This window comes from Mesoplodon mirus (genome assembly GCF_964341445.2).
Source record: "Mesoplodon mirus genome assembly, chromosome: 1".
Taxonomy (NCBI): Eukaryota; Metazoa; Chordata; class Mammalia; order Artiodactyla; family Ziphiidae; genus Mesoplodon; species Mesoplodon mirus.
This window is the reverse complement of record NC_138976.1, coordinates 88,492,887-88,516,074: the sequence shown is the minus strand read 5'-3', so window position 1 is coordinate 88,516,074 and position 23,188 is coordinate 88,492,887. Positions and strand designations below refer to the sequence as shown.

Genomic DNA, 23,188 nt, shown 5'->3' with positions numbered 1-23,188 from the left:
GCACCCCGCCGCCTCCAGGGAGCCCGCGGGTGCCTGGTTGTGGGCGCTGCCCGGACCCGCGGGGGTCAGCCCTGTGCACCGTCACGTTTGTTTGTGTGGGGTTAGTCCGGAGCGCCGCGCCACCTGCAACTCGCCGGCGGCCAGCGCCGCGGGGAAAACCCGGAAAAGAGGCGGACCCGGAGAATAGCAAAGGAGAGCAGCCCGCCTGGATTTGTTTGCCCGGGACGGGTGCGGCGCACGCGGATCGCCGAGGGGAGCGCGGCGGGAGTCACCGCGCCCCCACCTCCCAGCACGGGAGGCCGAGAGCCGCGGATTGGAGCGTAGCCCCCGCGCCCTCTTCCCGAGTGCCGGCGGCGCCCCGCAGGTTTTTGGTGCAGCCGGGCCCGAGTTGCACCGTGATGTGGCCCTGAGCACGGGAGCCCGCACCGGCGGGAGCAGGAGCGGCCCGGCGCCGAGTGGCCTGTGCGCCCCGCCGAGCGCGCCTGCGTGCGTGGCCAGCGCGCTACCCGCTTTTGCCTGGCTTCCCGGCTTAATTTTCCTCGGCGAGATTAAAGTTGGAAATTGAGCGGAGAATTGAGTTGCCCGGGAGCAGAGCCGCGGCCGCCGCCAGAGCGATGTTCCCGCAGAGCCGCCACCCGGTGAGGCGCGGTCGGGTGTCTGAGTAGGGAGCAGGGTAGTGGCGGGGGGTTGGGTGGGCGTTATTGCTGTGGGTGAGGAGGTGGGTGGCTGCTGCATTCTGGCGGAGACCCTGGCCTCCAGGGGTGCTAGGCTTGGGAGGTCCCGGGCCCTCCCCTCCTGTGGTGGGGAGTGGACTGAAACTCAATTTCCCCCCTTTGCTCTGGGCTCCCTCCTACTTGACGTCTAGACTGGGCGGGCGGGGCGCTCGGGGAGACTGGGGTTTCTACTGCGGCCACATCCTCTCCCTTCCCCGAGACGGGTAGGGCGCCCCCCCTTTGTTTCTCGTCTCGCCTATTTACATGTCAATGCGGCCCCCGTTCCGGCGCGCCTGGAGGTGGCCCCGGCGACACTGGAAACGAGGAGCGTAAGGGGGTTTTCTCCTCTGGTGCCCGGGGTCATTATCGCCCCGGTGAGGCAGAGGGCGGCGGTGTCGACGACAATCTGGCCAGGTGCTCCCCGGCCGCCGCCGGGGAGCTCCTGTCCCTTCAGCCAGGTGACCCGGGCGCGCTTACCGGGACCCGCCCTGGAGGTTAGAAGAGGCTCCAGGCCTCTTTAGAAGCTTCGGATCTGGGAGGGTCTACGTTTCCTCTCCCCAAAGTGAAGCGCAAACTCGAGTTTGGGGCTCTGTTTTCCGCCACTTCTAACTTTATTTTTTGTTTATGTCCCACCCACTCTTTCGTTCTCTGACTTACTTCTCTATCCAACTGCCCTCATATCCGTCCCTCGGTCCCCCTCGCTGTTCGTCCCTAGACGCCGCACCAGGCTGCAGGCCAGCCCTTCAAGTTCACTATCCCGGAGTCCCTGGACCGGATTAAAGAGGAATTTCAGTTCCTGCAGGCGCAGTATCACAGGTGCGTGTCCGGCCGCGCCCGGTGAGCGGTCGCCCCGGCAGCTCCGTGCCCCTGGTGGCGGCGGCGGCTGTACTTAGTACTTGCGTCCAGGCGGTGGCGTGTGGAGTCGCAGTTAAGACCTGTCATTCACGTTACCCCTTTTCCCGGCTCTTCCCGGGCCGCCTCTTCTCTTGTCTCCACCTCCTCCCATTGTTTCCCTTTTGCCCGTTTGCTGCTGTTCCAGGGAGCCTTTTTTCGTGTATTTAGGAGTTGCATGAGAACTGTCAATATTTGCACTTCATTTATTTATTTTGCAACAGGCTGAGCTGAAACCTTGGTGCAGTCGATGGCCCGGCTCAGGAGTACAGGTTCAGGGAGGCAAAGCGGGTGTTGAAATCACTGTTGGCCATACTAGAATTGAGTTCTTTGAGGCAAAGTCCATTATGGAGGGTAGATGCTTTCAGCTGTGCCCATTATTAGCGGTGGTGAGGGGGGCGGTGGGGTGGATGTGTGTAGAGGGAAGCCCACCTGCTTTGGCTTCATTCTGGATTGGTTTGGGTAGGACAGGGCTTGGAGTCACATTTATAGCCATCTCAGCTTTAGTGTCTTCATCTAATGAGAGCTGCTTCAGAAAATTTATAAATGTAAACTATTTGTAAAGCACCCTGTCCATAGTGGACTTTCTAGAAATGTTAGTTTCTTCCCGTTTCTATTAAGTTTTAGCTGATTAGAGCGAAGAAATAACTGTGTAATGACAGTTTTTATTTTTGTCACACTTGAAAAACACAGATGCTTGGGTGTGAATTTTCTTATTTTGCAGAGGCTTTGTGATTATTGGCCTTTTGTCTACTTGAAGATAATAATCTCTAGAGTTTGAAGCATACCTGCCTACTCTATGTTTACCAAGCAGGGAAGACTTCAACCTACTTAATTGCAGAAGCTATGTAACATGTTTTGGCAGGGAATTAAAAAACAAAGGTTTTAAAAGGGACCGACAATTGTAGAAGTAACTTTACAGGTACAGTTTTCAAACCTAGAGACTATTTGAGTTGGCAGAGATGGCCTATGCCTGAGACTGAAGGTTGTGCAAAGGCCAGGTTTTGGTGAAGTCCAGGGAAGCAAACTCTGATGCAGGGAAGCAAGTACGAGTGAACAGATGACCAGGAGGAGAAATCAGTCTTCTGAGTAGATCAGAGGTTTTGAAAGATTTTTTTCATTCTTGGCATGAGACCAGGTCTGTACCAAGAAGGAAAAGAATAGTTGCTGAGTGAATACCTTGTACTGTTCACCGTATTCCTTTTTTCCCTATTAAATGCAAGGACAAAGCTTTTGGGTGTTTACCTAGATAGTTTATGGTTTTTCCAAATTGGTCTGTGTTTTTACTTGAAGTGCAAATATGTGAGGCAGATGTTAAAACAAGTGACATAATGTTTACATTAAGTTGCCTGTTTTGTTTTCCTAGCCTTAAATTGGAATGTGAGAAACTGGCAAGTGAAAAGACAGAAATGCAGAGGCACTATGTGATGGTAGGTATCAAAGATTAGGCTTTTTTTCCTTTTCATGTAATATTAACAAATATGGGTTCTCGGCATTACAAAATGTGAGTTAATGAAATACTTGGTTCTTTTTTCTTTTTACAGTATTATGAAATGTCATATGGATTAAACATAGAAATGCATAAACAGGTAAGCTTTAGCAAAATCTCGAAATGAGAAGTAAGTCATGATTTTATTATACTGGCTTTGTCCTCAGGAGGGGGGGGATTTGTATGGCATTTTTCAGCCTTGGTTTCCCTTCCTGCAAATTGGTGGCAGTATTCTGCAGCAGGAGCTGCTTCTTGATAATTATAGAATGTTTAAGTTACTGGGTGAGAGGTACTTTGGAAGTGTAAACTAGCCTGTTTATAGGCAGGTAGGAATTGAGGCTCTGACTTGACTTTTCTGCCTGGATACCTTTATTTTCCTCTTGAAAGATCTGGGTATCCTGTAGAGTTCTGAAGTTCATAATAGCTAATGTTTTTATGCTGATTTGGAAAGAAGTGTGAATCTCTGTGGGAAAGAAGGGTATTCGGGAGTGTCCTTATTCAGGTTAAACAAGGTATATGACTAACTATGGAGTTCTCCCTATGCTTTGGGGCTACAGAAAGCGCCACTCAGGATCAGTGGCTTATTAGCAAACCTCTTTTTGAAAAATGTCTCAGTTGATGCAGGTTTGGAGGTGAAAAAAGCATCCTTTTATGACCACAGCATATGTTGGGCGTTGCTTCAGTCCTAGTGGTTTTAAAAGCATGAAAAGATTAGTGACTGGAAAGCTCGAGAGCTATGACTACGAGTTTGCAAGTTCCCATAAAATTCACACTTATGGCTACTATAATGGTGTATAAAAAGAGTATTGAGCGGGAACAAGGCACTAAGGATCTCATAAGAGAAGAAAAGCTAAATGATTGCTCAGCCCAAAGGACCCTCGATTGAGTAGTCATTGTCTGCCAAAGAAAGCATTAATGGCAGGGTGTAAGTATTTTGGAGATATGCTGACATTCACTTTTTCATCAAGACTCTGGTACAATAAGTCTTTTAGAAATCGATTGCCTCTTAAAAAATTATCATCAGATGAAGTTGCACAGTTGGACACATTTCAAAGTGCAACAATACAATTCTTACTTGATGTATATGTGCTATTTCATCTCAAACCCTTGTTTCATTAAATTAAAGAGCATGGCTGACTGGCGGGGGCACGGTGGAGAAATTGATTAGTTCAGCCTTCAGATCTCCCTTATATTCAAAGACTTTCATTAAGCAAGTGTGTTTCAGAGTTGAATTCTGCTTTTGTAACTCTGTGCTCTTTGATTTTTAATTCATCATAGATTTCATAATGTTAATTTATCGTCATGTACCTTAGATCTGTTCTCAGTTATCTGTTTGGAAGGAGATAGTTAAGTTCAGGGCCTTTCATTAACAATGTAATTGGGCCTTTAAAAGTGCTGATTTTATTCTGATTTGCGAAGATGGTAGCCTAGTTTATGTTGGGTTTGTGCCTTTGTTTCTGTGTGCTTAAATGGCTAGTGCCTGATTGAGGCAATTGTAACTTGTTGATAGTAATTAAGCTAGAAGATATATGGTGATTTAAATTAATTACGCAAATAGACTTGGTCAAGGAGTTCTAACGTGCCACTTTTTTTTTTTAAGTTACCCTACAGGCACCTTTTTTCCCCCAACAAATATTCTGGAAGGGTAAGAGGAGATTGAGCTTTCTCTTAAACTCATGAACTCAAAGGATTTAATAACCTCACCGACTCCATACAAGGGAATGCCACCTCTATGTGATGTGTGCTGGTGCTGGATTTATTGGGGGAGCTGCAGGAGGTGTGAAATTCTTCTGGGTTCCTGTAGGTTGCTTGGTGGAGTGACCTCTTCTTTATCGCATAGGAAGGAGGAAGAAGGGGCGAGGAGGGTCAGGAACCCCATGGTGTGAAAATAGTTTTCTAATGAGTTTCTGTATTCCATCGGGCATTTGTGGGTATATATTGTCTGTCCATGAGCCAGTGTGCATTAATATTATGCTTAGTAATTTGAAAGATGTGAAAAGCTGAGAGACGCTGTGTTCTTCATAGTAGGATATTAAGCCCCCTGAAATTTAGTTTATATTGTAAATGCTGACAGACCCTTAACTAGAGTGGTATGCAGAACAGTGCTGTAATTCAGTTTAAAGTGGCCTTACATTTGAAAAACATGCTTCTGAATGTCACACATTAATAATAAGTTCTGAGGAGGCATTTGGTGCAGCTAGTAATCATAATTCTTATTAAAACTGGTGACGTCTGGCCCCCAGGGTGTAGCCAGGCTCAAATTGATGCTTTTTGCCGCCTGATCACCAGCATGGCCTAAGTGCTCATTATATTGTAGAGAGGGCCTTTGGAGCTCTCATTAGATTTGACAGGAATTCTCTCTAGGGGGAAACTGGGCATTAGCGAGACTCCTGACAGGCTGAAATTAGTCCTGCTTTATGGCTTATAACCAAATGCTAGCAAGGCATCATCAGGGGACAGAAAAAATTGTCATTTCTGACAACATCTTTGTTACTGAAAAAATGCAGTGATGGGGAATCTTTCCGCGGAGAGAGCTTTAATGTTGTTAAGATTTGTCTCCAGTGTGATGACCGCTCTCCTCCCCACCTTTCAGCGGCTTTGTTGGAGGAGTGAGTTTGAGAGGTTTCAGTGTCAAATCTCACCACCGACTTTTCTGTGTGGAAGTTTTAAAGTGGAAGTGCGTCCAAATCAAGAATGGTATAATTGTGGTTTCCTTACTTGGTTTGGTGCCCGCAGTCTGTGTTTATGTTGTGTCAACACTTCCTGATAAGCCTTCCCCTCACTTTCTCTGCTTCTATTTGTGGCTGGTTACCGAAAAGTCAACGAAATCAGGATGATCATGGATATTTAAATCTTTAATTGTAGCATGAAGACAAAAATATTTTTCCTTTGAGCCTTTTATAGATTCCTGCCTGTCCTCTTTTCAGGTAGGTCGTGTAAACTCTAGATATCTCTATACAGAGAGGTGGAGACTTTTCATGAAAGATGGAGCAATTCTGATACCACCAGTGTTAGGGTACATGAAAAAGTAGCAGGTTAACGTGAGTCTAATTGCGTTTGAGGGCTGTGCCTAGTGTGTTTGGCAGTGTGATATTGAAAGTTTTTTTTCTGTCATGTGGAGTGGTATTACCTCCTTGGATATTTTGGGGAATAAGATGCACTGTAAGTACTTACATAAGCCTGATTTATCCCACTTGTATACCTTTTCAGCACACTGACGAAGCCGTGCCATGAGTTGTCATTGGTGGCAACTTTGTACAGCACTTAGTTTTCAAAAGCGATTTGCCTCGTCCTGTGAAGTAGATTGGGTGGTAGGTGTTAGATTGGGTAGGTGTTTTGCTCTGCCTGCAACTTTGGGTGCATGCTCAGAGTCTGGGACTTGTCAGGGCCAAGCATCTGTTGAAGCTTGAGTTTGGCTCACCTGGTTCCCAATTCAGCGCTTCTTCCCTATCTCCCTCCTCCCCCACTGCCACTGGAGCATGAGGCCAGTGGTGGAATCACCCTTGGGCCTGTGCTTAGCGACCCAAGTCTACCCCACTGCGTGCGTGTTCTCAGTGTTTGTCTGTTTTGATCAGCTTCATCATTTGTGAGACACCTTGGGGTGAGCCTCATGTTCTAAAAATTAGGAAAATCAGCATTACTGACTGGTCTGTGGGGACCACAGCTGTGGATAGGTAGGAAGTTGTAACCAACTGAGCAGTACTGTCCGCAGGTTAAAATGGGTCGAAGAACCAAAGAAAATTTGAAATGTGTTATCGGGGCTCTGGTTGAGCCCCAGCAATGCAGTGAGTTTGATCATTTACTTTGCCTCTCTGTGTCTGTGTTCTTCTGAAGGCAGGCAGTGAGTGCTTAGGGCTCTCGGGTGGTGGAAGAATTTAAAAATAAATGAAAGGACTAGCTCTGAAAGGAAAGTATTCTGCAATCCTGATTGTGGGGTGGGGAAGGAGAGGAGAAAGAGAAAAAAAACCAGACGAGAGCTGAACATTTCCAAACTCTGTGTGATAGTTCAGCAAGCACAGTGTCTCAGACCATATAAATTTTGGAGTGAAACTGCTTTCACAGTTTTGATGTGTGCTTTAAAGTTTCTCTTTAGAAAGAAATTGTTCTTTAGTAGTGTTTTAAAAGTGTTAAGGTGGAACTGTTAGGGATTCACCTGTGGGTTAATTCCTTAGATGTGACTCTTACAATTTGTACCTTTTACCTTTCTTCCTGTTTTTAAACCATTGGGTTTTCAGTCTGCAGTTTCTCATTTTGAGATTTTTTTTTTTTAAGTCAGTATCTCAGAATGGCACTGACCAGCTGGAGTATAGGAACTTAGAGTTAAGCTCCACCTTGTAATACAAAGAAGGTAGCTGTCTTCAAGGTTGGAGTGGTCCCCCACTTGATTTCATTAGCCAGGCCTGTCCTTTACAAGTAGGAGTTAAGAGATAAAGCTCCCTGTGTTTAGAACCTAGATTCTGAGGTGCAGGATTAGCCTTTGTTTTTTATTGGCAAGTGGGGCAGATTCTTCACTCCTTAAGCAGCACCCTCCTGACCCCTTCCACAGCTGGGCTAGTTGCAGATTTCTGTCCAGGGCCTGGCCTAGGGTGAGGTGAGTGGGGCCTTTGCCTCCGGCACAGAGTTTAAGGGAGGTGTCAAAAAGTTTAGCGCTCAAGGTGAACAGTATTTTTAAAGTTCAAAATTAAAACCAAAAAACCCATGAGGAACAAAATATCAGCATTTTATGTAAGGACAGGATGGAATAGGGTCCGGTGAGGCCAGGGAGGTGTTGGGTCAGAGAACCTCCCTCCCCTCCCCTCCCCTTTGTTCTGCCATCTCCAGAGGGCTGGGCTGAGGCCGGAATGTCCCCGCTGATCTCTGGGATCTACCTTGGTGTAAGATAGAGTGGGTTAAGGTCACTTATTTAGGGACTTCAGTTAGTGACTGGGTGAGTCATTAACAAGTTGCCTGGCCCTGGTTTTCTGCTCTGTAAAAAGGGTTAGACTAGGCAGGCCCTAAAGTAGGGCTCCTCTCACCAGAGGGGACTCATTCTTCCAGAGGCATGAGTCCCCGCCAGGCTTCGGAACCCAGCACCTTGTGTGTGTCAGTTAAGGAGAGTCTGTCCAGGGGGCTTCAGATGTTCCTCCAAATAGTGTTTATTAAGAAACACAGAAAGGAAAATCTGTTCCTTTAGCAAATATTTAAATAAATCATGTTGTGTGGTAGTTACACTAAAGATACATTCAGTTACTTACTGGCTCCTGGAACCATTTTGAGTTTCGCTAGATCTAAGTCTTCAGCTTTTCTATTATTAAACTTCTGTGGTCTCTAGAAGTGGATTAAACTAAGAAACTGACTGGACTCTCATTAAGGTTTGATTGACTCAGTCATGTCCTGTGCCCCCCCCCCCACTTCCTATCCATGATGCTTACTGTTGCTTCAGGTTTTTAAAAATTGAAATTCTCGGGGCTTCCCTGGTGGCGCAGTGGTTGGGAGTCCGCCTGCCGATGCAGGGGACACGGGTTTGTGCCCCGGTCCGGGAAGATCCCACATGCCGCGGGGCAGCTGGGCCCGTGAGCCATGGCCGCTGAGCCTGCGCGTCCGGAGCCTGTGCTCCGCAACGGGAGAGGCCACAACAGTGAGAGGCCCGCGTACTGCAAAAAAAAAAAAAAAAAAAAAAAATTGAAATTCTCAGGACTAGTACTTTTAATGTGGAATATTTGGTGTAATGGTTTTTAATTAAACTTTAGAGAGCTGTTTTGGGAAGTTGGCTTATTAGACAAGATTAGGCATTTGTAGCTTCAACATAGTGTTTGCTAATGGGATTGGTGAGTTCTGTAGTGAGAAGTGTGCCATAGGATTGTTCCATGAACATGGCTTGATGTTTGAAGTAGAGTCTGTGTTTGTGGGGCGGTGTGGGTGTAGGCGTGGGCCCTCAGGTGTGGGAGAGATTTTCTAATTTTTTTCTGAGGCATGGTTTGATCAGAAAAATGAAAAAAGATTACCAAAATTTTAACATAAGTTAAGAGATTCATATATTACCATTCACTTGGTAAAGAAAAAATGGTCTCTAAAATTGTTTGAAAAACCACCATGATTACAGAACTGCTCAGTTTATAGATCACCCAGTCACCATAACACTTTTTGTGAAACTCCAAGAAACGTTGACAAAAAGTTTTAACCTGTGATTTCACACAAGTCTGTATTTCATTATTTTGCATTTCAATTTTTAGCAACTACTAAGTTTTTAATTGTTTGTCTGCTTTGAAGCAACATATAATCATAACCATGAGAACATTGTTTACCCCCTTCCCCAGCATGTTTTCATACTAGGTATAACAAACACATTTTTTTAGTTTTTCTAGTAGTATTATTTGCTACTTAGTCATCTTTGACCACAAAATATGTTCGCGAGAAAAGGGTAGTGTGAAGCTTATTTTGGGTATAAGGAAAAAATAAGCTAGAAGAATTCTGTGCATTGAAATAGATTTTTTCATCTGCCAAATAGAGAAAAACTGCTATTAAGTGTGGTAGGTGTACATTGCTGTGCACGCCAGAAGGGTAGTGCACCTATTTCCAATAGATACTCATTAGGTAATCATTATTCACTTGATAAAGCGGAATCAGTTGTCTTTGAGAATGTAGGTACATTTGAACTTATGTGTCCAACTCATGCAGTTTGTTAAACTGCTGAAATACATGTGGTACTAGACTGGGTTCTTTGTTTTGTTTTGTTTTGGCTGTGCCGCACAGCTTACAGAATCTTAGTTCCCCAACCAGGGATTGAACCCATGCCCTCAGCAGTGAAAGTATGGAGCCCTAACCACTGGACCGCCAGGGAATTCACTGGACCGCCAGGGAATCCACTGGACTGGGTGTTTTTGTTTTTTGTTTTTTTTTGTTTTTGGACTGGGTTTGATATTAGTGTCATTACTGGTCTGACTAGCTTATTAGTATGTGGTATTTTGTGTAGCCTGTCAGTAAAAAGTTTAAAAGCATATCCCCAGACTTGTTTACTTATAATTTATAAGTTCTATAAATATGTTACTGTACTGGTATGTTGTATACATGTATAATACATGGAAATTGTAAATGAAGGGGTTAAAATCAAAGTTCTTATATTCTCAGTGCTCCCTGTTGGCTTGTCCAGAGTGGCCCCTGGGACACCCCCCACTCCACGGTCAAGACCACTAGCCCGCATTTTAAACAGTCTTGGAACGCTCGCCCTGGAAGGGAACACCTTTAAGGTGGTGAATGCACAATTCCTTTAGGGGCTTGGGTCTTTTGGCCTCCTAGGTATGCCCGTTTTTTTCTGATTTTGACTTCCCACTCCGGTAATTGCCTCTTTGCCCATCACTCACAGCCTTGTGTAGCTGCCTCTAGTTATTGTCCCTGCCCGTCTTACTTGGTTACCTCTGTCCTCTTCCCTCCAGGCCCTTTAATCCAGCCAGATGGGTCCCTCCTTCAGGCCTAAAATATGTTTTATGTTTTTCTGTTTTCCTAAAAGTCCAAGCTATTTTGTCAAACTTCACATGGCCTCCTTCAGTATCCTTCAAGGTCTAGTTCAAATACCAACACTGCCTGTTTACTTCAAGGCCTTCCATGGCTGCTCCAACAGGAGGCTGTCACATCGCTTATTGTTGCTCTGATTTTTGTAGTATTGTTTTTCCATGTGCCTTTTTCTGTTATTCCAGCTGTGTTGCAGTCTGCTTGAGGCTTGAATTTGAGACTTGCATCTTCCCTTCCCAGTGAGCTCGAGTAGGCATTTAAGTAGCATTTAATGTGCCCCTTAGGTAGAGTGGTAGTTGTCACTGTTTCGGATCCTGAACCCATATGAAAATCAGGTGAAAGCTGCTTGGCAAAAAAAAGTACACATTTTAATACACAAGATAGCTTTGCCCAACAATCTTGGCTGTTTGTGGACATCTTAAGATCTTTCAGCAAGTCCTTGGAATCCAGATTAAAAACTTGGATCTACAGTACCAGTATGGCTCCTTATGCTACAGTTAAGAATGAAATGTTTGGTTTCACTAGATGTTTTATAGGATTACAGTTCTAATCTCATCCAGCCACTTTTGCTCAGTTGTTTTTCTTTTGGAAAGTGATTTATAGTCAAATATCCACTGAGGCTTCTTAACGGGTTTAATTATGGTAATATATTGGGGTTTGTAGTAAAAAAAAAAAAAAGAGAGAGAGGGAGAGAGAAAACAAAAGTAGCATGTTTCTGAGGCCTGGGTTTCCGTGTGAATTGAATGTGTGCATGCATCACCGCCCTGGGAACCACTGCTCATCTCCTAAGGATGACTACAGCCACTAATAGAGCTGTGGATAAGTTGCATTACAAGCTTCTCCCAAGGCATTAGACTTGACTTAGTCACCAGGTTTCTTAATAATAATGATTATACCCACTGATTATTTACTTAAAAGTCTTTACAGAGTCCCTCCGCCCCAAACACTTTTGTTATGAAGAATTTCAAATATACAGAAAAGGAGAGAGAAATGTACAGTGAACACCCTGTATACCCACCTATTTGATACCAGGAACCTATAAGGTAACGTTTTTGTAATATCTGCCTGTCACGTATCTTGCATAGAGATTTTGCCCTCCCCTCACCTCGAAATATAAATAGATAATTCAAGCCTTTCTTTAGCAGCCAACTCCATTTGAAACTGATGCACATGAAAGTGGGAGTTTCTCCAGGTACACTTTAAGAATTCCATCTGAACAGGTGTTTATAGCATATTATAACATTTTCCTCGTTAACTTGCCTTTTTGTTTTTGGCATGGTTGTATTAGATGATGCACCATTATGTGGTGTCAGGGTGCTTGCTTTTCAGCTGTCACCTGAATACAGAGGTTTGTACTTAAACAGAAAAGCCGTATTCCCCTTCCCAAGCCCTTGTACCTTTTGGCCCTTGATAATGCACCTTTAAGATGTGATCAGCATATTCCCTGGGGGAACAGCTTTAGTGTTTATAGGTAGGAAACCAGGAAGTAGTTGTGCAAAAGGACTCTGATTTTGAACTTTGTGTGGATGGAAGCTGTCCTGGTGGAGAATTTAGGTTGGCCTCAGAGGCCGTGGGTGGTATAGGGGTGTGAAGTACCAGAAAACAAAACCTCTTTGAGGCCCCCAGCATGTGGAGGAGGCTCTCCAAGCCTCGGGCCTCCAGGAGCGCAGCCTTTGTCTGTCCTTGGCGCCCTCTTGATGCCTTGAGCAAACAGTCGGGCAGAGCCTCTTACAAGTAAGGTGACCGGCCAGTGTATTGACACGCACAGACACAATAGAAAACTGCATTAGGAGGCGAGCCATTGGGATTTGCAGTAAATATATTACAGAACACAAGTGACTTGCCGATACTGCTTGTTTAGCAGTTTGCAAGGGCAATGGCAGTATGGATTTTTGAATTAGAAGGGAAGGGCTGTTCTTTCTGTGTGCAGGAACATCTAGTTGATGGCTGGGGAGAAAATTGATTTAGAGAACAAAATGCAGCTGCCTTTATTTGTGCCACTTGAAAGGCTTCTGTGGATTAGTGAGTGAAAATAAAAAGGTCGCTCTCAGTTTAGGAAAGGGAGTCTTAACATTGATCTGCATCTTGGTCTGGTATGGAGAGAATAATGGATGGGCCACCGGGATGGAGGAAGGGTGTCCAGTGCCCACGCAGCCTACAGCTACAGGTGCCCGCTCGGTTCTCAGGCAGTTGTCTGTTTCAGCAGTTTGGCTTTCAAAAGTCGGCTTCTTGGGTTTATTGTAGAGTAAGCTTATTTGGGACATTAGAGTAAGTAGTCATAGCTCCATCCATTGAGCTCCTTGTGCCCTAGGAACTGTACTGTAGGAGCTCTCTGTAAATCCTTCCAGTCTCCCTTGGATACTAATTATTCCTCCTTACAAAGAAAGAACAGGCTAGAACAGGGGTCCATTAGCGGTCCAAGGTCTGTCAGGATCCAGGCTGCACAGCAGCAGGTGAGCAGCGGGGGAGCAAGCGAAGCAAAGCTTCATCTGCCACTCCCCATCGCTCGCACTATCACCTGAATCATCCCGCCGGCCCCCCAGTCTGTGGAAAAATTGTCTTCCACAATAGCAGTCCCTGGTGCCAAAAAGGTTGGGGACCGCTGGGCTAGAAGGTTAGGGGATGACAGTAGCACCTACTGGATAGGGTAGTTATCAGGATTGAGTGAGTTTCTGTGTGCAGGAGTCTGGCACTTGGGCACTCTCAGGATGGCTGTTCTCAAAGTCTGTTACCTAAATCTATTATTGTCCCTTTAAAACTGTACCCTGCCCTTGGAATTCTAGGCCATGATCCCATCTTGTTTTTCTAAGCCCAGTTTCCTTCCTTCCTGCATCTGAACTGTTCACTTTTCATTATTTCTCCTCAATTACAAAGTTTTTTTTATTCTCAGATCAGAAGCATTTATCTCTAAGCTCAAAAGGAGACTTCTTTTTAAGTTCCTATTGGCACTCTCTGTTGTCTAAAGAATCTAGAGGAATTAAGATGCCTTATTTAAGCCAAACAGCAAAATGTGCCCTTGGAAGGCAACAGCCTTAAGAAGTTAATACAACTACTAGTGAGAATAGCCTTGTGTTGAGTTTTTTCATTTAAGAGGATGGATGAACAACAAAGAGGATTTGGTTCATTTTATCGAAGTGAGTTTTGGCAAAATAAAGGAGGTGCGTTTCTGATTTTTTTATTTTTAATGAAATGTGGAAAATCCAACTTTGAATTTGAAGAGAGTTTTGTCATCTTGAAAAAAGTGTGTGTGTGTGTGTGTGTGTGTGTGTGTGTGTGTGTGTGTGTGTGTGTGAGTGAATTACATGACCGAGTTGGAGAAAAAAAAATTGTGCGCTTTGATGATGTATACATACATATAGTTTTATTTGGGCTATGAAAACTTGTGAAGTGCGTGCAGAAGTTTGAGTAGATAATTGTGTAGCAGTATTCTCCAGGTACTCCACGGGCTTGAGATTTTTGTGGACTGTCAATTCACAGCTGCTGCTTATGTGCTAATATTTGAGGAAGCAGGGACAACACAGGAGGGAGAAAAGCCAGGGCCATTGGGATTAGACAGACTGGAAGTTTAGGCTGTTGACTCTTATTGCCAAGCATGATGCAGTAGCAACTTTTTGTAAGTATTTGGGATAACAGAGGACACAGTAGACAATACCTGCTAATACCTGCTCTCACGCTTGCTTCAAAGCTCGGCTGCCTGCTGACATCGGTGTGCTGAGAAGCTCCACGTTGCGTCTGTTTGTGTTTAGCTTGAGTCCTGAAGTCCACTGAGTGTCTGTAGGGGAAGCACGAGGTTCTTGACAACCCCTTCATCCTGCCAGTTGGCCTGGGTTCCAGAGCCTTTTCCTTTTGTAACCCGGCTGGCTCTCTTACAGTGCCTGGGCCCTGAGCTCCCACGGAGCAAATCTCTTTGCACAGCTACTGAGGAGATTGGAATTGGACCACTGAAATGTGTCCAACTTCTGTACTTTTTAGCTGACCAAAGGCCAAAATCATACCACTAACTCAAGAGTGGAACTGCTGACTTTGAAATCTTATAAGAAATCTGTATTTCATAATTGACTGCCCTGGATGCTGTGATACTCATGAATTAAATGAAACAATAAGGGGGTGTCACCTTTCAACTGTGGATTTCTCTAAGGGTGCAGAGCTGTTTGAACTGGTTGCTAAATCTGTATGCATGCTTATGTCTTACAGTGGATCAGAGGTAGCTAACCCACCTGAAGGAGCCCCAGGCACATCAGTGTTGGTGTACTGCTGTCACCTTGTGCAGCCATTGTTTTGGTCATGATTTTGTCACACGGGCAAATAACCCCAAAATGCTGTGATTTTTATTTTATTATTATTTTTTCTGATCAGCATGCAGAATTATTCTTGTCAGTTTCCCTCAAAGTACTGAAATTGATAGAGGTTTATATGGAATGAGTACCAATTGTTCCTTCTCAAATTAAAATAGTATAAAAGGGGGCTTTTGAGTAGAGTTTGCACAGTGAGAATATTGGTATTGACACCACTTACACTTCGGAGTATAGTTTGAAGACCAGATTCTACTGTGTGCTGCATACTGGTTAATATGGCTGTAAAGAGGAGATGAATGTGGCTACTTTTCCAAGTCTATTACTCAGGAGGACTGTAAATTTGATTGGCTGTTACAATTCTAGCCGAATCATTCGATTTGAGAGCAATAGAAAGATAAGATATCCAATTACCCAAATGATTTGCAGGGTTAGCCAACGTTGTCATGGCGACATGAGTTGGAACAAATTAAATTTTAAGCAATAAAATAATCTTAAAGCCCGTCTGGGAACAAGAAAATTTGGCAGTGGCACTTACCTGAATTGAATCTTAGCTTGACACGATGTTGTTTGACATTGATATACTGTGGGGGCCTAAACATATATGGTGCAGCATTACCTTCAAAAAAGGAGCTTGGCCTAACCGGTAAAGGGGAGTATTAGTGTAAAGTTAGGATATTAACATTTATTCCATGGCTTAAATGATAATTGGGCTCTGGGTTCCCAGGAATATTTTGTATTTAAGGATTGAAATGCCTTAATAAGGATTAAGCAGCATTAATTGGACACTTGGAAAAAAAGACTTATTTTGCAGCAGCGCAGTTTTTGGAAGTGCTGTTCCCCTTTGTGTGTGTGTTAGCAGACGTAATAGAAATCGAGTGGATGTCTTTTGGTGGGGGGGTGGAGGTGTAAGCATGCATATATTTGCATGTACAAATAAGGAGATTTCTGGCACATGCCCCAGCTCTGCAGATGATTCTCCGTATTCGTTAAAATTTCTGCTTTGCAGTACTGCTTGCAGACTGGAAAATTACTTTCCAAACTTGAGCTGATGACCTAAAACCTGAATAAGTGTCAGTCTGGGGCTTAGAAGGTTATTTCCCCTTATTAATGTATTGTTTAACTGGTTCCTGGCTTGTGCTGCGGATTTGAAAACAGCCGAGTAGCCCAGAAGGAGGGAGGCTTTTTATCCACATGTCTATTAGACAGATGGAGATGGAAATTGGTCTGAGGTCAAGCCATTTGCAGCGTTCTCACAGCCTTCGATTTTCCTCTCATCCTCACCGCAGATCATCTCAAATGATTCAGTAATGACCCAAAGTGCAACATTGACCTTTATTCCCTGGTGGATTACTGTGTTTCACAGTCCAAATGGCAGGAAGTCTATTCTGTTCTTCCAGAAGGAGGTCGACATTATTGAGCTAGCCCAGCCCTGTGGGAACCACACGAGTGCAGACCAGTGTAACACAATACGTGGGTTAAATTTGGTTTCTTGTGCTCTGGGAAACAAGAATTGACATGTCCTGAACCCACATAATTAATGGGAGAATATCTAGGATGCTTTCTAAAAACACACACAAGCACAGAAATTGATTTGTCCTCTTGTAAAATAACTGGTGAGTGATAGGAGTGATAACTCCTGGTGGCCCCTGGTTTAGAAATTGTTCTCACTTCCATGACCCAATGTTCTTTTTTTAAATTTACTTATTTATAAATTCTTTTATTTTTGGCTGCGTTGGGTCTTTGTTGCTGCACGCGGGCTTTCTCTAGTTGCGGCGAGCAGGGGTTACTCTTCATTGCAGTGCACGGGCTTCTCGTTGAGGTGGCTTCTCTTGTTGTGGAGCACAGGCTCTGGGCACACGGGCTTCAGTAGTTGTGGCTCGCGGGCTCTAGAGTGCAGGCTCAGTAGTTGTGGCGCATGGGCCCAGTTGCTCCGTGGCATGTGGTATCTTCCCGGACCAGGGCTTGAACCTGTATCCCCTGAATTGGCAGGCAGACTCTTAACCACTGTGCCACCAGGAAAGCCCGGCCCAGTGTTCTTTTATCCCTTCTTGTTTAATGCTTCCCCAGTAAATCTTAGACAACACGTTATAACACTATCATTTAAAAATTACAAGTTGAGGGACTTCCCTTGTGGTGCAGTGGTTAAGAATCCACCTGCCAATGCAGAGGACACGGGTTCAATCCCTGGTCCGGGAAGATCCCACATGCCGCGGAGCCACTAAGCCTGTGTGCCACAACTACTGAGCCTGTGCTCTAAAGCCTGTGAGCCACAGCTGCTGAGCCCACGTGCCGCAACTACTGAAGCCCATGCACCTAGAGCCCGTGCTCCACAACAAGAGAAGCCACCGCAACGAGAAGCCTGCGCACCACAACAAAGAGTAGCCGCCGCTCGCCGCAACTAGAGAAAAACCTGTGTGCAGCAACGAAGACTCAATGCAGCCAAAAATAAATAAATAAAATACAAAAATTAAAAAAAAAATTACGAGTTGATATGACTGGGCCTAAGGGGGTTTTTCTTCATATACTTTTAATTATATTTACTTGTGGTCAATCCAAGTAACCCTGAGTAAATTATCCTCACAGAGCACACTTTGTTTCCCTGAACGTAGCTTGATTGTTATCTTGGAGAAATGATGATTATTTTTCTCTTGCTTAGATTTCTCTGTGGATTGTATTGTGTTGTGATGATCAGGTTATTTTGTTTTTCTAAGAATTAATTTGTGGGGACTTCCCTGGTGATCCAGGGGTTAAGATTCCATGCTTCCAATGCAGGGGTGCGGGTTGGATCCCTGGTCAGGGAACTAAGATCCAGCATGCCATACGGGGCAGCCAAAGGAAAAAAAAAAAAGAGTTAATTTTTATTTAAAATATTTCTCTTTGCCTCCACCTGCATAGCTGAGTTAATATTCTGTGACTTTTGAATGCATTAATGCAGTCTGTTGTCTAGTGTCCTTGTACTTACCATCTTGTAAATACTTAAAACTTTTCCAAAAGGGTATGCTTTGAAAATTTTCTCCAGCCTCCCAGATTTCATTTCAGTTATGATCCTAAGGTGTTTTTGAGAAAATAATTTTTTTCTCCACTGTTGACTTCGCTGCGCACAAGTTCTGTTTCTGCCTCAGTGGCTCCCAGCCTTTGATGCCCCTCTGGCACTTGCTGGGTTCAGCAGAGCACTGTTTTTGAGGCAGAGGCCGACTCCCAGTTTGCAGTAGAGCCCCCTCCCTTCAAATTCATCTTCTGGCCACTCTGGGGGGGTAAATTGCATTCTGGAGCTTTGCAGGTTTCTTGGCACATGATGTTGATTGAAAAGAGAATCCCAGGTTTCCACTTGGAATGCCAGGAACCTTGTCTTCCTTCCCAAAGGACCACCTCTCCAGCAGCTCAGCCTGTGAGGAAGAAGGCCCAGGGATGGGGCTTCCCAACTCAGACTGAGTTTGGGACTCAGATGGCCTTAGCAATGCATGCACACACACGTCTATCTAACTTGGGGCCATTCTGCTGCCATGCCACATGGCTTTGATGGCATAGGCCTCTTGATGGAGTAGCTGCTTTCCCTAAGAAGTTGCTCTGGAAGAAGAGTGGCACCCATCCTTCATGTGTGTGGGTCATTCAGCTGTAGCATGTTTTTAAAATTAGGGAACCACTGTCCCATGGTCACCTAAGGCAGGAAATCCTTTCCCACTATCTAGATTGGCAAAAGGTTCCAACCTGTTGGGAAACATTCACACCAAACTGCTTATTCAGTGATTTCCAAACAAGATGTGGGGAAGGGGATGATGAGAAATGCTAAAGCTAATGATAAATTGTGCTTTATAGTTGTGTGCACTGGGTGTTTGCTTTGTCATGCTGGAAGTCAGGGACCATAGTGACACAGACCCTTGGAAGTCAGTGCCAACCAAAGACTGGTTACACGGGCCTAAAGGGTTGCTATGATGAAAAGGAAAGTGTTTAAGTGTTATTGCAAGGAAAATAACATTCCAAGTTCTGAATAAAGACCATTCTCATAAACCTGGTTTTCAGAGGCGACTTGGTTTTTGCATATTCCCGTGCAGTCTTTGTCTTTACATAGGCATATTTTATTTTCGTAATTGTAATTTTAGCCTTCATGCCATGATGATGTAGCTGGCTCTCCCTCCCACTGATCTTCCTGCTACTGTATGTTATAATCTAATTTCTCATGAGCTCCCTAATGAGTAAGACCTGTGAAGAAGGTGAAAGGTGTAGGCTTGCTCTCTTTCCATTCCCAGAACAATAGGTGGTGAGTTCATGGTAGCGTTCCGTGATTCAACCCGTGGAGTTTGTCTTGAAACCCTTCTTGTGGTGCAACAGAGTGCATTTTCCTTTGACACCACCGGAGCTGTCTTTTTCCATCATGGGACAAGTCATTACAATTTCCTGTGAACAGCACTTTCTGAACTCCATAACAAGGGTTTGTGAATAATGGAAATGTGCTGTTCAGGCACTGAAACAGCTGCGATGCTTTTGTCAAGGGTGCATCTTTACCAGAATGACAAAGTAAAGCCCAAATGCACTGCTTGGCAACAGTTGGGTCAAAACATTTAAGTCATTAATTAGAAGGAACTGAAGGGGGAAGAATTTACACAAATACACAGCGTTGCAGACTCAACTTCATCGTGGAAAATGCAACTGAATTCTTAAAAAAAAAAAAGAGGGCAGCCCTCAAGTGGAGGCTGCCAAGCTTGTCATTTGCAAATAAATCAGAAGACTGTCATTGCAGGAGGGAAGACCAGTGAATAGAGTTGCTTTGTCATTCTTTGATGGGCCCCACACTCAAGCCTGCTATTAAAAATGAATGCATTCAAGAGGCTCTGCATTAAGAACATAAACAATTAAGGGCACTTGAGTTGCTCTGCTGAGAGCTGCTGCGAAGATCCGAGAGCTTTCTCTGGAGATGCGAGCCCTTGCAATCTGCCTCTCGAGGAGCCAGAGTATGGGAGCAATTAGTGTTGCTATCTCAACTCGGCAGCCTTCAGCAGGTTATTCTTTCCCTTTATTTTAACCCCTTCTTGTTTGGAGAGAAGCTGCGAGTGTGAAAGGTGAGCAGTGGAAGGAGAGAGTCTATGCCCCTTTGGAAAGGGCTGGGGTTTAGAATGCTTGCAGGAGCTGCCAAATGAGGGGGGAGACGGAACATAAAAGTTAGGATCTGCCCATAATTGGCGACTTGTGTTCTGATTAATTGAGCCACTGATGGGGTTCTGTCATCTGGTACTCTTTGTTTCGCTTTAATCATCAGGTTGAAGAAGGGGCAAGATTACATTGCCACAGGTGGACTCATCTGAATGAATATTGTTTGAGGTTTCCCACAGTAGTCAGATGGGTTCCTCCAGCCCCGGTTTGTGTTCTTTCCTTGGTTTTGTTTTGTAAAAATGTGTGGAGGTACATGTAAAAGTATCAGATTAGAACACTCCCTAACACCATACACAAAAATAAGCTCAAAATGGATTAAAGACCTAAATGTAAGGCCAGAAACTATCAAACTCTTAGAGGAAAACATAGGCAGAACACTCTATGACATAAATCACAGCAAGATCCTTTTTGACCCAGCTCCTAGAGAGATGGAAATAAAAACAAAAATAAACAAATGGGACCTAATGAAACTTCAAAGCTTTTGCACAGCAAAGGAAACCATAAACAAGACCAAAAGACAACCCTCAGAATGGGAGAAAATATTTGCAATTGAAGCAACTGACAAAGGATTCATCTCCAAAATTTACAAGCAGCTCATGCAGCTCAATAACACAAAAACAAACAACCCAATCCAAAAAATGGGCAGAAGACCTAGATAGATATTTCTCCAAAGAAGATATACAGATTGCCAACAAACACATGAAAGAATCCTCAACATAATTAATCATTAGAGAAATGCAAATCAAAACTACAGTGAGGTATCATCTCACACCAGTCAGAATGGCCATCATCAAAAAATCTACAAACAATAAATGCTGGAGAGGGTGTGGAGAAAAGGGAACACTCTTGCACTGCTGGTGGGAATGTGAATTGGTACAGCCACTATGGAGAACAGTATGGAGGTTCCTTAAAAAACTACAAATAGGGGCCTCCCTGGTGGCGCAGTGGTTGAGAGTCTGCCTGCCGATGCAGGGGATACGGGTTCGTGCCCCGGTCTGGGAGGATCCCATATGCCGCAGAGCAGCTGGGCCCGTGAGCCACGGCCGCTGGGCCTGCGCATCCGGAGCCTGTGCTCCGCAACGGGAGAGGCCACAACAGTGAGAGGCCCGCATACCGCAAAAAGAAAAAAAAAAAAAAAACTACAAATAGAACTACCATATGACCCAGCAATCCCACTACTGGGCATATACCCTGAGAAAACTATAATTCAAAAAGAGTCATGTACCAAAATGTTCATTGCAGCTCTATTTACAACAGCCAGGAGATGGAAGCAACCTAAGTGTCCATCATCGGATGAATGGATAAAGAAGATGTGGCACATATATACAGTGGAATATTACTCAGCCATAAAAAGAAACGAAATTGAGTTATTTGTAGTGAGGTGGATGGACCTAAAGTCTGTCATACAGAGTGAAGTAAGTCAGAAAGAGAAAGACAAATACCATACGCTAACACATATATATGGAATCTAAGAAAAAAAATATGACATGAAGAACCTAAGGGTAAGACGGGAATAAAGATACAGACCTACTAGAGAATGGACTTGAGGATATGGGGAGGGGGAAGGGTAAGCTGGGACAAAGTGAGAGAGTGGCATGGACATATATACACTACCAAACGTAAAATAGATAGCTTGTGGGAAGCAGCCGCATAGCACAGGGATATCAGCTCGGTGCTTTGTGACCACCTAGAGGGGTGGGATAGGGACGGTGGGAGGGAGGGAGACACAAGAGGGAAGAGATATAGGAACATATGTATATGTATTAACTGATTCACTTTGTTATAAAGCAGAAACTAACACACCATTGTAAAGCAATTATACTCCAATAAAGATGTTAAAAAAAAAAAAAGGGCTTCCCTGGTGGCGCAGTGGTTGAGAGTCCGCCTGCTGATTCAGGGGACACAGGTTCGTGCCCCGGTCCGGGAAGATCCCACATGCCGCGGAGCAGCTGGGCCCGTGAGCCATGGCCGCCGAGCCTGCGTGTCCGGAGCCTGTGCTCCGCAACGGGAGCGGCCACAGCAGTGAGAGGCCCGCGTACCGCAAAAAAAAAAAAAGAAAAAAAAATGTTTGGAGAAAGGTGGTCATCTCTCACTGTGACAAGGCTTTGGAGAAAGGCAGGCCTGACCTCCCGTCCTGTTTCTGACCTAGGTGAGTTATTTTAACCTTCCGGTCCAGTCTCCAAGGGCACCTATGCTGACTGATGCTTAGACCCTGGATGTAATTGGAGCTGGTGTGTACTAAGGAAGTAGATGCTGCCGCTGTCATGGTTATTCAGTGGCACTGTTCTCAAAGTGTGGTCCCTAGTCCAACAAGCTGCAGGGCTTGTTAGAAATGCAGATGTTGGGGCCCCAGACCTCCTGGCTGAGAAACTCTGTGCGTGGGCCCAGCTGTCTGTTTTACCAAGCCTTTCTGGTGATCCTGATGCATTCTTATGTTTGAAAACCGCTGATAACCTCATAACCATTATATCGTCAGCTTAGAGACCCCAAGTCCTTTTCATTTGGATTTCCCTCGAGTTGTGGTTAGTCATTTATCGACGTCATTATATTTTAAACAGAGCTACTCTGATGCATTAGAACTTCAGATAAAATTCCCTTTTCATGAGTATGCTGGTGAAGCATGGTGCTAGGATGGGAGATGGTCTGGTGACTCGCCAGTGTTCTGAAGGAGGTCTCCAGGCCAAGAAGCCTTTCCCCCTCATGTAAAGGGGTTGGGGGAGTATTGGAAGTTTATTTGCGGAGTTTTGCATATATCATTTTGGGTATGCAGTTTTAGTCAAACATCTTGAATTTTCTTTAGGCACATCAGATGTCATCTTCAGGAAATAGAGGTGTACTTGTGGATGTGTTTTTGTGGATTTTGCTTTACTGGTGGGCCAGGTTGTCTGATGTTAGGGCTGAGGCACTGATTCTGTTCGCCTGCGAAGGGGAGGACAAAAGTGCAGTTTGGCTGCTACTTGTTTATCTAAGGTTTGCAATTTATAACTGTGGCTCCTTGTGAAATGCCTACTTTGCCTTGCACTGTACTTCTGCCAAAGACAGCAGGAGTACAGTGACCCTGTCAGTGACAGGCTGGGGCCACTTGTTGTAGTACCGTTGTTGGCTGAGCGATGACATGGCCTTGGCCTTGTACTGCTGTGGTCCTGTTAGGGCTGTATTGCTTT

At 44.7% G+C, this 23,188-nt stretch overlaps 1 protein-coding gene across 4 annotated transcripts in view; it reads left to right on the top strand.

Annotated features, from left to right (window-relative positions):
• The first annotated feature begins 71 nt into the window (after positions 1–71).
• LOC309798752 (transducin-like enhancer protein 1) overlaps positions 72–23,188 on the top strand; it is an 88,865-nt gene continuing 65,748 nt past the window's right edge. For all 4 annotated transcript variants that reach the window (XM_082611328.1, XM_082611327.1, XM_082611326.1 and 1 more), the window contains exons 1-4: positions 72–638; positions 1,429–1,529; positions 2,971–3,034; positions 3,149–3,193. In XM_082611328.1, coding sequence (XP_082467454.1) covers positions 615–638; positions 1,429–1,529; positions 2,971–3,034; positions 3,149–3,193 — 234 coding nt within the window. In that variant the 5' untranslated portion in view covers positions 72–614. The remainder of the gene's footprint in view (positions 639–1,428; positions 1,530–2,970; positions 3,035–3,148; positions 3,194–23,188) is intronic.